This window comes from Symphalangus syndactylus, chromosome 8 (assembly GCF_028878055.3).
Source record: "Symphalangus syndactylus isolate Jambi chromosome 8, NHGRI_mSymSyn1-v2.1_pri, whole genome shotgun sequence".
NCBI classification, from domain to species: Eukaryota; Metazoa; Chordata; class Mammalia; order Primates; family Hylobatidae; genus Symphalangus; species Symphalangus syndactylus.
The window spans coordinates 94,368,121-94,385,494 of record NC_072430.2 but is presented as its reverse complement, the minus strand read 5'-3'; the positions used below and the strand labels follow the sequence as shown (position 1 = coordinate 94,385,494).

General features: G+C 38.0%; 1 protein-coding gene across 2 annotated transcripts in view; it reads left to right on the top strand.

Annotated features, from left to right (window-relative positions):
* The window catches only part of HIBCH (3-hydroxyisobutyryl-CoA hydrolase), a 126,808-nt gene that overhangs the window by 55,679 nt on the left and 53,755 nt on the right, over positions 1-17,374 (top strand). For both annotated transcript variants that reach the window (XM_063645644.1, XM_063645645.1), the window contains exon 7: positions 14,498-14,576. In XM_063645644.1, the coding sequence (XP_063501714.1) occupies positions 14,498-14,576 (79 nt within the window). The remainder of the gene's footprint in view (positions 1-14,497; positions 14,577-17,374) is intronic.

Genomic DNA, 17,374 nt, shown 5'->3' with positions numbered 1-17,374 from the left:
GTGCACAATGTGCAGGTTTGTTACATATGTATCCATGTGCCATGTTGATTTCCTGCACCCATTAACTCGTCATTTAGCATTAGGTGTATCTCCTAATGCTGTCCCTCCCCCCTCCCCCCACCCCACAACAGTCCCCAGAGCGTGATGTTCCCCTTCCTGTGTCCATGAGTTCTCATTGTTCAATTCCCACCTATGAGTGAGAACATGCGGTGTTTGGTTTTTTGTCCTTGCGATAGTTTACTGAGAATGATGTTTTCCAGTTTCATCCATGTCCCTAGAAAGGACACGAACTCATCATTTTTTATGGCTGCATAGTATTCCATGGAGTACTTTCATTTTCTTACCGAGAACTTTGACTTCACTACCTTCCGTCTCCCTGCCCCCCCATTAAGGTATTGCATTCTGGGAAATTTTTGACTTGCAGGAGTATAGATATTCTTGGCAACTTTGACAAACTTACAGATTCTGAGATCTATAGGGAGGTTTTTTTTTTTTCCCGTGGCCATTTCCTTTGGCCATATTGGTCAGGTTTTGGGTTCCTTTCATTTGTAATATGAAATCACCCTAGGTTCAAGGTCAAGTAGCAGGCACCTTTTGCCCTGTGCCTTTTTCATCTGGCCTTCTGCCCTGACCATGTTGGTTTGGATGATTTTTGGTCTAGAGGTTTCTGTTTGTTATTGAGGCATGAAAGTATTTCAGAGAAGAAAAGCGGAGGAGAGCTCTTTGCCCGTAAACCAAGCTCATTCCCCTAAGGATATATGGATATGTGAGCTTCAAAACTAACTAGAGGCTCATTATGACTTTAGCCATCATTTGAGATTGTTCTCAACTATTTTACCCAAGCAGCAAAACTTACTGGATGTCTAGATGTGCTAGATACTGGTTGAGCTCTGGTGATAAAACAGTGAACAAAACAGACATGTTTTCCTTTCTCCTAGAGCTTACTATCCAAATAGGCAAATATGGGGTAGTCTGGAAATACATTAAACAATACTAGCCTTAATTGTGTGTATGTGTGAATAGTGTGGTGATGGAGGTAGTGTAGGGAAAGCCTTTTGGAGGAAGTTATATTTAAGCTGCGGCTTAAGGAAGGAGGAATTAACCAGGGAAGAAAAGCTGAGAGTAGTAAAAGAATGCGATATGGTTGGTGCAGTTGTGTAGGGTTTGATGCAGTGTTGAACGACAGTGTGTGGGTGAGAAGATAATAGCATATGTGAAAATGAGATAAGAGAGAATTCATATTTGAGCAAAGTTCAGTGTGCCTACATTTTATACTGTGGAGGAGATAGGGGTTAAATTCTGAGGCCATAGAGATAAGCAAGGAGCCACATCGGCTCTCTTATAGGACATGTTAAGTAGTTGATCTTCAGATCAATATGGAGAGCTCAGTAAGTGCTTTTTAGCAGGGGCAATGACTAGAACAGATTTGCATTTTAGAAAGATAACTCTGGTGGGAAGAATTGACTTTAGGAGGGTGGGATTAGAAGTAAAGTGATTATTTAGGAAGCTATTGCAGGGAATCGGGTGAGAGATTATGGTGATTAAAGGTAAGGTAGAGGCCAGACACGGTGGCTCACACCTGTAATCCCAGCACTTTGGGAGGCAGAGGCAGTGGATCACCTCAGGTCGGGAGTCTCAGACCAGCCTGGCCAACATGGCAAAACCCCGTCTCTACTGAAAATACAAAAATTAGCTGGGCCCAGTGGCAGGCACCTGTAATCCCAGCTACCCGGGAGGCTGATGCAGGAGAATCGCTTGAAATCCAGGAGGTAGAGGTTGCAGTAAGCTGAGATCACGCCACTGCGCTGTAGCCTGGATGACAGAGCAAGACTCCCTCTCAAAAAAAAAAAAAAAAAAAAAAAAAAGTAGGGTAGAGATAATGATGAAAGGGTAGATACTTAGATTTAAGAGGGAGATAGGGAGATTTTGGAGAAGACTTGATGGGTTTTGATGATGGATTGTATGTGATGGATAAAGGGGAGCAAGAATGACTTTCAGGTTTCTAGGCTGGGCCATGGAATAAATGGTGGCACTATTTACTGAGATTTGAGAAGAGTGGCTATGGAGTGGGCTGGGGAGAGTGAAGGGAGATGAGTTTAATTTTGAGCTGGACCTCCTAGAATGGTAAATAATTAATAATACGTAAATAAGTTAAATATTTTCTCTCAATTATTTGTTGTTGAATATCATTTTTGTGTAAAAATAACATGAATTATACATACCCAACAGCAGGGTAAAAAAAACCTGTTTGGTTCTGAAATTGTGGCAATAATCAATAGCTTACCAACCAAAAAGAGTCCAGGACCTGATGGATTCACAGCTGAATTCTACCAGAGGTACAAGGAGGAACTGGTACCATTCCTTCTGAAACTATTCCAATCGATAGAAAAAGAGGGAATCCTCCCTAACACATTTTACGAAGCCAGCATCGTCCTGATACCAAAACCTGGCAGAGACATAACCAAAAAAGAGAATTTCAGACCGATATCCTTGATGAACATTGATGCAAAAATCCTCAATAAAATACTGGCAAACCGAATCCAGCAGCACATCAAAAAGCTTGTCCACCATGATCAAGTGGGCTTCATCCCTGGGATGCAAGGCTGGTTCAACATACGCAAATCAATAAATGTAATCCAGCATATAAACAGAACCAAAGACAAAAACCACATGATTATCTCAATAGATGCAGAAAAGGCCTTTGACAAAATTCAACAACCCTTCATGCTAAAAACTCTCAATAAATTAGGTATTGATGGGACGTATCTCAAAATAATAAGAGCTATCTACAACAAACCCACAGCCAATATCATACTGAATGGGCAAAAACTGGAAGCATTCCCTCTGAAAACTGGCACAAGACAGGGATGCCCTCTCTCACCGCTCCTATTCAACATAGTGCTGGAAGTTCTGGCCAGAGCAATCAGGCAGGAGAAGGAAATAAAGGGTATTCAATTAGGAAAAGAGGAAGTCAAATTGTCCCTGTTTGCAGATGACATGATTGTATATCTAGAAAACCCCATTGTCTCAGCCCAAAATCTCCTTAAGCTGATTAGCAACTTCAGCAAAGTCTCAGGATACAAAATTAATGTACAAAAATCACAAGCATTCTTGTACACCAATAACAGACAAACAGAGAGCCAAATCCTGAGTGAACTCCCATTCACAATTGCTTCAAAGAGAATAAAATACCTAGGAATCCAACTTACAAGGGATGTGAAGGACCTCTTCAAGGAGAACTACAAACCACTGCTCAATGAAATAAAAGAGGATACAAACAAATGGAAGAACATTCCATGCTCATGGGTTGGAAGAATCAATATCGTGAAAATGGCCATACTGCCCAAGGTAATTTATAGATTCAATGCCATCCCCATCAAGCTACCAATGACTTTCTTCACAGAATTGGAAAAAACTACTTTAAAGTTCATATGGAACCAAAAAAGAGCCCGCATCGCCAAGTCAATCCTAAGCCAAAAGAACAAAGCTGGAGGCATCACGCTACCTGACTTTAAACTATACTACAAGGCTACAGTAACCAAAACAGCATGGTACTGGTACCACAACAGAGACATAGATCAATGGAACAGAACAGAGCCCTCAGAAATGATGCCGCATAGCTACAACTATCTGATCTTTGACAAACCTGACAAAAACAAGAAATGGGGAAAGGATTCCCTATTTAATAAATGGTGCTGGGAAAACTGGCTAGCCATATGTAGAAAGCTGCAACTGGATCCCTTCCTTACACCTTATACAAAAATTAATTCAAGATGGATTAAAGACTTATATGTTAGACCTAAAACCATTAAAATCCTACAAGAAAACCTAGGCAATACCATTCAGGACATAGGCGTGGGCAAGGACTTCATGTCTAAAACACCAAAAGCAATGGCAACAAAAGCCAAAATCGACAAATGGGATCTCATTAAACTAAAGAGCTTCTGCACAGCAAAAGAAACTATCATCAGAGTGAACAGGCAACCTACACAATGGGAGAAAATTTTTGCAACCTACTCATCTGACAAAGGGCTAATATCCAGAATCTACAATGAACTCAAACAAATTTACAAGAAAAAAACAAACAACCCCATCAAAAAGTGGGCAGAGGACATGAACAGACACTTCTCAAAAGAAGACATTTATGCAGCCAAAAAACACATGAAGAAATGCTCCTCATCACTGGCCATCAGAGAAATGCAAATCAAAACCACAGTGAGATACCATCTCACACCAGTTAGAATGGCCATCATTAAAAAATCAGGAAACAACAGGTGCTGGAGAGGATGTGGAGAAATAGGAACACTTTTACACTGTTGGTGGGACTGTAAACTAGTTCAACCATTGTGGAAGTCAGTGTGGCGATTCCTCAGGGATCTCGAACTAGAAATACCATTTGACCCAGCCATCCCATTACTGGGTATATACCCAAAGGACTATAAATCATGCTGCTATAAAGACACATGCACACGTATGTTTATTGCGGCACTATTCACAATAGCAAAGAGTTGGAACCAACCCAAATGTCCAACAACGATAGACTGGATTAAGAAAATGTGGCACATATACACCATGGAATACTATGCAGCCATAAAAAATGATGAGTTCGTGTCCTTTGTAGGGACATGGATGAAACTGGAAAACATCATTCTCAGTAAACTATCGCAAGGACAAAAAACCAAACACCGCATGTTCTCACTCATAGGTGGGAATTGAACAATGAGAACTCATGGACACAGGAAGGGGAACATCACGCTCCGGGGACTGTTGTGGGGTGGGGGGAGGGGGGAGGGACAGCATTAGGAGATACACCTAATGCTAAATGACGAGTTAATGGGTGCAGGAAATCAACATGGCACATGGATACATATGTAACAAACCTGCACATTGTGCACATGTACCCTAAAACCCTAAAGTATAATAAAAAAAAAAAAAAAAAAAAAAAAACCTGTTTGGTGCTAATCTCTATGTCTCTATGTGTTAGTCCATTAAAATACATCATAATAAATATATTAATACATATTAAGATGCAATATGAGCCCATTAATATGAGAAACATAGTAAAAAGTCTTTGTTTTTACTTTGCAGCCTGCTGTTCTGTTAATCTAATGCATGTGGTCCCAGAGATACATTAAGAAACTTATTTAATAGTCATAATAGTAACTTTTATGCCATAGTGAAAGCATGTGTGATGACAAATCTGCTTAAATTTCTAACAAAAGAAATTGAAATGGTGCTATTTCAAAGCACCATTTATCCTGAGTGATAGCGATAGGCTATCACATACTCTCCAATACTGTGATGCAGTGTTTATTCTGGGCAGGAGCTTCCTCATTCTCTCTGGTTAGATTTAAATCCATGACTTTTTGTGTAAACATCAGTCACATCACCCCATTGTGTATCTTTCTGAGTTTGTTGTCTTCTTTACTGTGGTTATCAACTGTTTACTTTGGAATATTTACTTTTTGAGCACCAAGTTGAATTTGTTTACATGTGCCTGTGTTTATGCGTTGAGGGATTAATCTTGCCATTAATATAAATCATGGGTGGTTAACTATGCCTTAAATAACCTTAAATATCTTTTTTTTAAAAGGTGTAATAACTAAATTTATTTTTACTAGTACATTTTTTTTTTTTAATTTTATTTTACTTTAAATTCTGGGATACATGTGCAGAACGTGCAGGTATACATGTGCCATGATGATATGCTGCTCCTGTCAACCCGTCATCTAGGTTTTAAGCCCGGCACGTATTAGGTACTTGTCCTAATTCTCTGTCTCCCCTTGCTCCCCACCTCCCAGCAGGCCCCGGTGTGTGATGTTCCCCTCCATGAGTCCATGTGTTCTCATTGTTCAGCTCCCACTTATGAGTGAGAACATACGTTTGGTTTTTGGTACCTGTGTTAGTTTGCTGAGAATGATGGCTTCCAGCTTCATCCATGTCCCTGCAAAGGACATGAACTCATTTTTTTTATGGCTGCATAGTATTCCATGGTGTGTATGTGCCACATTTTCTTTATCCAGTCTATATCATTGATGGGCATCTGGGTTGGTTCCAACTCTTTGCTATTGTGAACAGTGCTGCAGTAAATGTATGTGTGCATGTGTCTTTATAGTAGAATGATTTATAATCCTTTGGGTATACACCCAGTAATGGGATTGCTGGGTCAAATGGGGTTTCTGGTTCTAGATCCTTGAGGAATCACCAAACTGTCTTCCACAATGGTTGAAAGAATTTACACTCCCACCAGCAGTGTAAAGCGTTCCCATTTTTCCACAGCCTTGCCAGCGTCTGTTGTTTCCTGACTTCTTAATAATCACCATTCTAACTGGTGTGAGATGGTATCTCATTGTAGTTTTGATTTGTATTTCTCTAATGACCAGTTATGATGAGCTTTTTTTCATATGTTTGCTGGCTGCATAAATGTCTTGTTTTGAGAAGAGTCTGTTCCTATCCTTCCCCCACTTTTTGATTTTTTTTTTCTTGTAAATTTGTTTCAGTTCCTTGTAAATTTGTTTCAGTTCCTTGTAGATTCTGGATATTAGACCTTTGTCAGATGGATAGCTTGCAAAAATTTTCTCTCATTCCATAGGTTGCCTGTTCACGTTGATGACAGTTTCTTTTGCTGTGCAGAAGCTCTTTAGTTTGATTAGATCCCATTTGTCAATTTTGGCTTTTGTTGCCATTGCTTTTGGTGTTTTAGTCATAAAGTCTTTGCCCATGCCTATGTCCTGAATGGTATTGCCTAGGTTTTCTTCTAGGGTTTTTATGGTTTTAGGTCTTACGTTTAAGTCTTTAATCCATCTTAAGTTAATTTTTGTATAAGGTGTAAGGAGGGCGGTCCAGTTTCTGTTTTCTGCACATGGCTAACCAGTTTTCCCAGCACCATTTATTAAATAGGGAATCCTTTCCCCATTGCTTGTTTTTGTCAGGTTTGTCGAAAATTAGATGGTTTTAGATGTGTGGTGTTATTTCTGAGGGCTCTGTCCTGTTCCATTGGTCTATATACCTCTTTTGGTACCAGTACCATGCTGTTTTGGTTACTTTAAATATCTTTATAATTATCAGTCTTTGAAAATTAATATTGGGCTACTCTGGGCACGCTGCCTATGGGTTAGCCCTGCTCCACAAGGAGCAGTTAAAAAAAATTGCTTTTTGTCTAGAATAGTAATATCTGGAAATATGGGAGCGAGTGCTGATTCCTAGTTGCAGATTAACATATTTATATGTTTGAATGGATTTAATTGTCTTTTTAAAGTAATTATAATGAGATGTTCTTTTACAGCCAAAAACAGAGCTGTGTCAGCTTTTTTCTCCTATTGGAACAGTCTGAAAACTCATCTAGCTAGGTTTCTTAATTAAAAAGTAAAGTCTTAGGTTGCCTAAATTTTGCCTTTAGGGATGCCAAAAACTTAAATAGGAAGTCATTTTTACAGCGACAGAGTAGGAGTTTGACTACATTCACATACTTTTTCCATTTTTGTTCAAATGTTAGTTATGCTTGTCCATATTAACATTCTTTATAGTAGATTATATTACTATGTGAAGATGATTGTTTAATAATAATGCAGTTAAAAAAATGGAATGTCAGAGTGCTTGGGACACCATAAATATAAGGCACAGAAGGGTTAAGATAGCATACTACACTAACTAAAGGAAAGTGGTATAACTTTTTAAATATCCAATGACGTACATTTTATGGCAAAAACTTTTATTTGAGGTAGGACATACCATAATTGTAGAATGGTTAGATAGTACATTTAAATTTTAATGTCCTGTGAGTCTGTATCTATTGTGCCTTTAGTTGTGGTCTTTTCTCATATGTCTGATTATTTCTGATTTATTTCTAATTATTTAAAATGCAGGTATTTTTGAGTCCTAGGATGATATTCTCTCTCCAAAGAGGATGGACCTTGTTTCTGGTAGGTGTTCAGGCTAAGGTGTTCAGACTAGCAGTCCCAGATCATCTCAATCTAGTCAGGACTTCAGAGAAGTTGAAGTTGGACTTAATTCGAGGTCATCCTAGAATGATGGCTTGAATCTAGGCTGTCCTAGTTCCTGAGGTCCCCTTAGGGGCCCAACTTGGCAAGCCCTAAATTTCCATTTTTGCTTCTTTAGAAGATAAGGCTTAGGTCAATCTGTTTCAAACTTTTTTCAGCTTTTTACCATTTAAGATCACTGATTATTGACTGTACTCAACTGCAGAAAGATACTTTATAAATACTTGTCTAAAAGCCTTAGTTTATAACTAAATATGAAGCTGAATTACTTAATGAGTTCCATAGTGAACAATATGGCACTAGTACTAAAACAGAGAAGCTATAGGAACAAACCTTTGCCTATCTGAAATAACTCTACTGGTATGATATTTTCAAACATTTAAAAATGACTAATCTTGGCAGGGTGCGGTGACTCACGCCTGTAATCCCAGCACTTTGGGAGGCCGAGGTGGACGGATAACCTAAGGTCAGGTGTTCGAGACCAGCCTGACCAACATGGTGAAATTCCGTCTCTACTAAAAATACAAAAATTAGCAGGGCGTGGTGGCATGTGCCTGTAATCCCAGCTACTCAGGAGGCTGAGGCAGGAGAATTGCTGGAACCCAGGACACAGAGGTTGCAATGAGCCGAGGTCACGCCACTGCGCTCCAGCCTAGGTGACAGACGGAGATTCTGTCTCCAAAAAATGAAACCAACAACAACAAAAAAGTCATGAGATTTATAGATGTCTTCACCTCACTCTCCCCATCACCCCAGCCTCACCTAGAACATTCGTACACTGTGGACAGAACTGGTCTTCTAAAAATAAAAAATAAAAATAATAAAAATAAAAATGACTAATCTTGGCCAGGTACAGTGGCTCATGTCTGTAATCCCAGCATTTTGGGAGGCTGAGGCATTTGGGTCACTTGAGGTCAGGAGTTTGAGAACAGCCTGGCCAACATGGTGAAACCCTATCTCTACTGAAAAAACAAAAACTAGCCTGGTGTGGTGGTGGGCGCCTGAAGTCCCAGCTGCTCGGGAGGCTGAGGCAGGAGAATTGCTTGAACCCAGGAGGCGGAGGTTGCAGTGAGCCGATATTGTGCCACTGCACTGCAGCCTGGGCAACAAAGCAAGACTCCGTCTCAAAAAATAAATTAATTAAAAATAAAAATGACTCATTTTGTGGCCAGGTGCAGTGGCTCACAGCTGTAATCCCAGCATTCTGGGAGGCCGAGGCAGGCGCATCACCTGAGGCGTGGAGTTTGAGACCAGCCTGGCCAACATGGTGAAATCCCATCTCTACTAAAAATACCAAAATTAGCTAGGTATGGCAGTGCACATCTGTAGTCCCAGCTACTACAGAGGCCAAGGCAGGAGAATCACTTGAGCCCAGGAGACTGAAGTTGCAGTGAGTAAAGATCATGCCACTGCACTCCAGCCTGGGTGACAGGGTGAGACTCTGGCTCTAAATAAATAAATAAAAAAAAGTGACTAATCTTGTAAACAAGTGGAAAGCTCTAAAAGGGGAAATAGATCAAACCACAATCATAAGAAATATTTGAACTTATTTCTTTCAATAACAGATAAAACAGAGACATACTGAGTACATATATTTTCATGCACATTTTATATGCACGTACATGATTTGAATGAAAATTGTTTAATAAGCTTGACCTAATGAACATGCACTCAGTAACTGCAGAATTCATGTTCATTTCATGTGTGTATGAAACACTTGCCAAAATAGGCCATGGAGTTCGTCTTAATATATTTTAAAGGGTTAATCTTACAGAATATATTGTCTGTCCCCAGTGGAATTAAGGTTGCAATCTGTAATAGATAACAGGGAAATCCCAAATGTTTGGAACATGAGCAGTAACCTCATATGACATCACAATGAAATGATCAAAATTCACACACACACACAAAAAGAAATTTAAAATCAATAAACAGTAAATATCAAAGCTGAAAATTATTTTTATAGACTATTAAAACTGATAAATCCTTAGTGATAAGTTGATAAAGATAAAAGCAAAGTATGTTACAAATACCGAAATGAAAAATAGCACATCCCTATAAAACCCATAGCCATTAAAAAGATTACAAGAGGACATTATGTACAACTTTATGGTCATATATTTCAAAGTTTTGATGAAATGGACAAATTATCCATAACTGTTAAAGTAAATCTTTAAAAACCTTTTCACAAAGAAAATTTCAGTCCCAGGGGTTAGGGAGGGATTACTTAAATAATACACTAAATGTACCATAAGCAAAATGAACAAATTGTAACGTGTTAAGAATGAGAACTTCTATTCATTCCAAGACATCCTTGAAAGAGTGAAAAGGCCAAGCCACAGACTGAAAACGTATTTGGTATACATCTGATAAGGGAATCCTGTTTAGAATATATAGAGAATTTGTAGCAATTCAAAAATCCAGTAAAAAAAAAAAAAAGAGCAAAAGATTAGAACAGACGTTTCACAGCAAAAGATTAGAACAGACATTTCGCAAAGAGGATACCAAGATCGCTAATAAACCTGAAAAAGCTCTCAGCTGCGTTAATCATCAAGGATATGCAAATTAAAACTTCAGTGAAATACTAACATATAGTCATTAGAATGGCTAAAATGTGAAAGACCTCTTGAAGTGTTCGCGAGGAGGTAGAACAGCAAACTCATATACAGCTAGTGGAGTAGAAATTGGTACTACCACTTAGGAAAATTGTTTTGATATATTTTAAAGTTGAATGAGTCAGTACTTTTTTTTTGAGACAGTCTTGCTCTGTCCTCCAGGCTGGAGTGCAGTGGCACAATCTCAACTCACTGCAACCTCCACCTCCCAGGTTCAAGCAATCCTCCTGCCTCAGCCTCCCGAGTAGCTAGGATTACAGGCACATGATACCATGCCCGGCTAATTTTTGTAGTTTTAGTAGAGACAGGGTTTCACCGTGTTGGCCAGGCTGATCTCGAACTCCTGATCTCAGGTGACCCGCCCACCTCGGCCTCCCAAAGTGCTGGGATTACAGGCATGACGTGAGCCACTGTACCTGGCTGATTAATACTTTGACCTGACACTTTTACTCCCTGATATATATCTGACCAAAATGTGTGCACTTGCACCAAAACATGCAGAAGAATGGCCACTGAATTGTTATTTGCAATAGCCAAAAACTGGAGACAACCCAAATAGCCATTTAGATTAGAATGGATTAACGAATTGTTTATTCATACAGTGCTATACAAGAAAAAGAACAAATTACTGCTATATGCAAGAACATAAAATCTCACAAACATAATGTTGACTGAAAGAAGTAAGATAGTAATATATATTCTGTGATTCTATTTATATCTAGATAAACCAGAAAAAACTCTAATCCTTTGTTAGAGGTCAAAATAGTAGCTACTTGAGGGATGGAGGGTGTAGTGACTGACAGGGTACATAGCACAATTTCTGATAGTTTTTATCTGGGTTTTTGTTACATGGTTGTGTTCATTTGGGGATAATTCATTGAAACTATATGCTTGCAAACTTACTATTTGTTACTGTTTGTGTACCTTTAAGTGGAGATTATACATCAAGAAAGTTTAAAAAAAAAAAAAAAGAAAGCCCGTGTGGCTTACTGGAGGGGAAGTGAGAAAGTGGGGAATGGTAGACTATAAAATCAGGAAGGTAGAAGGGGACCAGATCATATGGGACCATATCAGCCATGATAATATTTTAGTGTGATGGGAAGTCACTGGAGACTTTTGGGCGGGAGAATGACGTGATATGTTTTACATTTTAATAAGCGTACTTTGACTGGTATAGAGATGATAGATTGTGGCAAGAATAGAAGCAAGATACACCAGCCTGGGCAAGAGAGGATAAAGGCTTCAAGTAGGGTTCTAATAGTGTAGATGGTGAAAAGTGGCCCAGTCCAGGATATATTTTTAAGTTAGAGCTCTCAGGATGGTTCATAGATTACACTGTGGGGTAGAAAGGAAAGAAGGTAATGCTGAGATGTTTGGCCTGAGCAGCTGGGTGAATTGTGGTGCTGTTTACTGAGATGAAGACAGAGAGAGGAGCACACTTAAGGAGAAATCAAGATATTTACTTTTGATGTGTGAAGGTTGAGATACTTATTAGACATTCAAGATGAGATGTTAAATAGCTGAGTAGAGAAATCAGGGATGGGGAAATAATTTATTAGTGTTTTAGGTGGTGCTTAAAGTCCTAGGGCTGGAAGAGATCTCCTAGGGAATGCACGTAGACAGGACAGAGTACAGTGGGGTAGAGTGAAGTGGAGAAGAAGGATGACATCTAATTATTGTGGCAGGTCAACACTTTGATATCAGGGAGAAATGAAAGAGCAACTAATGAGTTAGATTTTAAAGCAGGAGTGTATGGTGCCTCAAAGCCCAGTAAAGCATTTCATAAAGTAAGAATGAGCAACTGTCAAATATTACTGAGCTATTTAGCTAATGTTCAGCTTGGTGAAAAATGAGATTTGACTGCTGGGTTTGGTAGGTTTGGGGGAGAGATTTGAGGAGAGTTGGAATTGGAATAAAGTATTATATTTGGAGAATGAATCTGTATAAAATTAGCTAATACAATAAAGCTTGAAGACTTTGGAGTCTTTTTAGTCTAGCAAAGGAGTATCAGCTAAGATTAATGGTCAAATAAAATGTAAAATCAAATTTCAGAAGTTAAGGGGGCTGCTTACAAGTAACCTATAATAGATTCTTTGATGTAAGATAGAAAAATTAGTTATGAATCTGCCATTAGGGTTTTACACCCCATTCGAAATGGTTCAGCATATTCCTAGTATCTTCAAGTGGAGTGGCTTGACTATTCTGAACCTTCATCTTTATTGAAAGGCTTTAAAATTGGCTCTTAATGATTCTTATGTCAGCGGTCTCTTATTCTGATAGTTTTTCATTAATAACTTTTTACTCAAATCTTGGTGTCTTTTCTTTAATTCACTATTATCAGCCAATGCTGAAATAAAACATACTATGTAATATAAGGTAACGAATGGAATCAATGAATCGTTACCCCGCATGGATCTGTAGCTTCTATGTGAAGTAATATGGGGCTTTTAAGTTTCTTTTTCCATAGAGTTCAGGAGGTGGAGAGGGCCCTCTGTAGAGAATTTGGTCTGTTAGGTTGTTCCTTTGTAAAGGAATGAAGATTCCAGAAGATGTGATGGGAATGGCTAGTCAGGGACAGCAGTGTTAGGAGGTTGTGTTGGGAGGAAAAGCACAGAACGGTATTGTAGTGAATGTATACTGGGGGCCCAAAGACTTATGTTGTGTGATGCTGATGGCAGGATCTAGGTCTAGTTCTAACTGAAAATGTGGTGAAGAGACATTTTAATTGGAAAGAATAGAGACTCACTCAAAAAGATCCACAAAAGAGAATGGGGCAGTTATTAGACAAGTTCAGGGACCTTAAGCATTGCTTATGTTCCTGAAAATTGGACTGCAGGTGTGGGCTTAAGGCAAATTTAAGTTGTGTGTTTATTTTTCTATCTCTGCTTCTTTTTATGTGTTTGTTTTGTCTTCTGTCTTGTACAGACTGCAGCATTCTCAGGGTTTTTTTCTTTTCTTTTTTTTTTTTTTCTCTACCGCATATAAAACCAGCTTTTACTTGCCTATCATGTCATCTTTAGCTCAAATGTCAGATGACCTTTAAGCTTCACTGCCTGTCATCGACTGACAACTGCACACTGTGTTTTAGTTTAAGTACCTAAGAATAAGAACCTTATCTAATTCACCCCTGCCTCTTTGCTCCCCAGGCCTCTGAATTCTGGTTAGTCTCCATTGGCTGCGCTTGGGTCCATTGCCCATCCCTAGTTCAGCCTCTCCTGGGGAAAGGAAAAAAAGAGTCTCTGGGCAGAGCAGATTCCCTTAGAGAAAAAACAGTGATGGAGCAGGCAGTGGCTCTAGTTTTTCTTCTTACCTTAGAAGTTTTATGATTCATTGAAATTGTAAAAGCTTAAAATTTTGGAGGAATGGCATGAAGCCCCCATGGCTAGTGGAACGAGTGCGGGAAGAATGATGGGAGATAAGGTCAAAGAGGTCGGCTAAACCACGTGATATAGAGTCTTGCAGGCCATAGAGTGTGAATTTTATGTATGTATAGTTGTATATATTCTTATATATAAAATATATATCAGATAAATATACACATTTGTTCAAATATAAGAAATACATACGGAAAAAAATCGTAGGTTACTTACCAAATTGATAATAGCTATGTGTCTCTGTGGAGGAAGAGAATGACCAGACTAGGATGGGGGTGTGGTCAGACTTTATGTGTAAATGTTTAATAAAGGAGAATATAGTCATGTGCTGTTTGTGGAATTCAAAGTTAGTTGAAAGAGGTGGGGACAACCTGTCCCCTGAAGCAAGTTCCTGTGGAGTATAAAGATAATTTACTTGCTTTGTAATGTTTGTAAGTGCGTGAATTTGTTTGTTTTTTAACAATATGTTTAATTCCCCCCCGGCTCTTTTTTTGCCTTTTTTCTCTAGGGAGTTGGTCTCTCAGTCCATGGGCAATTTCGAGTGGCTACAGAAAAGTGTCTTTTTGCTATGCCAGAAACTGCAATAGGTAAACAACCAGAATTTTTTTTATAATTACTTTTAGCATCATCTTCTTTTGATATGTTTCAGAGTTTACTGTTGTTGAAGGAATTGATGGAATCTTGTGTGAGATACAATAATGAAAGGATTTTAAAAAAGAAATTAAATAGGAAGATACTTTGAAGTCTATATTAGCTCAGTGATTGTGTCTGAAAACACAAAACTGAGAACATTAAAGGAGACATTAACACACTATAAATAAAACATTAACACTATAGATAAAATATCATTAAGGGAATATATTTTTGCCTATAGATCTGTGCAGTTTTGAGTTGTGATCAAAACTATCATATGACACTTTTGAGTTAATTTTTGTATATGGTGAGGGGTGTGGATCACCTATATAAGTCAAAGTTTATTTTGTATATGGAAATACAATCATTCCAGTACCAACTGTTGAAAGGGTATTGTTTTGCTACTGAATTGCCTGTGTAGCTTTGTTATAGTTGTCTATAGATGTCAGTCATGGTGCCAACACCGTGTTGTCTTGGTTAGTGTTGCTTTATAGTAAGTCTTAAAATCAGGTAGTGATAATGTTCCACCTTTGTTCTTTGTATCTTACCGAGTTGCTTTGGCTATATAGATTCTTTGTATTTCCATATGTATTTTAGAGTTACTTGTCAATTTCAACAAAAAAGCCTGCAGATGAATTTAGAGAATTGACATCTTAACACTATCGAGTCTTTTCAGACCTGTGAGCAAGATATAATTCTTCATTTATGTAAGTGGTCTTTAATTTTTCTCAGCATGGATTTTTAGTTTTCAGTTTATAGGTCTTATCTTTTGTCATATTTATCCATAAGTATTTCATATTAATGATATTTCTGAAAAAACTTTCAGTTCTAATTGTTAGTTACCAGTCTAAAGAAATACAGTTGATTTTTGTATTTACCTTTATCATGCAGACTTTACTAAACTCACTTATTAGTTTTAGTTGCTTTAGAATTGAATAGAATTTGATTCTACTTTCCTGGAATTCCTAAAGAGACAATTATGTCATTTACAAGTAAGAGCAGTTTTACTTTTTCCTTTCCTTTTTCTAATCTGGATAGCTTTTCTTTCTTTCTCTTGCCCTATTGCATAGAATAGAACTTCCAATACAATGTTGAATAGAGGTGGTGAGAGTGGACATTTTTTCCTTGTTCCTGATTTTAGGGGAAAGCATTGTCTTCTACTAATTAAGTTTGATGTTAAGGTATATATTTTTCATTTAAGGAACAAGACAATGATGGCTGCTCTCATCGTTTCTATTCAATACTGTATTGAAAGTCCTTTCCGGAGCAATTAGGCAAGAGAAAGAAATAAAAGGCATCCAAACAGGAAAAGCAGAGGTGAAACTGTCACTGCTGATGACATGCTCTTATATATATATGGAAAACTCCAACAGCTCCAACAAAAAACTGTTTGAACTAATAAATAAATACAGTAAAGCTGTAGGATATAAAATCAACACATAAAAATCAGCATTTCTATACACTAACAACAAACTATTTGAAAAATAAGAAAATAATTTCATTTACAAAAGCATGAAAAAGAATAAAATACTGAGAAATAAATTTAACCAAGTAGGTAAAATCTGTATGGCGAAACCACATCTCTACAAAAATAACGAAAGGTAGCTGGATGTTGTGGCATGTGCCTGTGGTTCCAGCTGCTCAGGAGGTGGAGATAAAAGGATGGCTTGAGCCCTGGAAGTAGAGGCTGCAGTGAGCTGAGATCATGCCACTGCACTGTAGCCTGGGCAATACAGCCAGACCATGTCAGTCAGACACATACACACACACACACACACACACACACACACACACACATCTGTATACTGAAAACTACAAAACTTTGATAAAAAAATTGAAGAAGACACAAATAAATAAGATATTCCATGTTCATGGATTGGAAGAATATTTTTAAAATGTTCATACTACCCAAGATGATCTACAGATTCAGTGTAATCCCTATCAAAATCCCAATGTCAGTTTTCAAAAAAATAGAAAAAATTCCAAAATTCATATGGAACCAAAAAAGACTGCAAATAGCCAAGATAATCTTAAGCAAAAAGAACAAAGCTAGAGGCTTCGTACTGACTTCAAACACTATTGCAAAGCTTTAGTAATCAAAACAGCATAGTACTGGAATAAAAATGGATACGTAGACCACTGGAAAAGAATAGCAAGCCCAGAGACAAATCCATATATTTGCGGTTAAGTGATTTTCAAGAAAGATGCCAAGAATACATAATGGTGAAAGGACAGTCTCTTCAATAAATGATGTCATAAAAACTGGATATCCGTATGCAGAAAAATGAAATTAGACCCATACCTCATATTATATTTTAGAAAAAAACCTCAGATGGTTTAAAGATGTAGCCATACAACCTGAAGCTGCAAAATCACTAGAAGAAAACATATGGGAAAATGACATGACATTAATCTGGTCAATAATTTTTTGGCTTTGACCCTAAAAGCTCAGGCAACAAAAACAAAAATATACAATTGTTGTTGTATACACAAGTGTTGTTGAATCCATCCAACATCCAGGCTACGCTGATGCAAGGGGTGGCTCCCAAGGTCTGTGCATAGACAAATAGAATTATATCATGTAAAACGCTTCTAGAAGCACAGCAAAGAAAACAATTAGCAGAGTGAAGAGGCAACCTATTCTAATCTCTGCTCATTGCCTAGTTCCCAAGTCACTTCTACATTTCCAGGTATCTTTATAGCAATGCCCTACTTCTCTGGTACCGGTTTTCTGTATTAGTCCATTCTCACA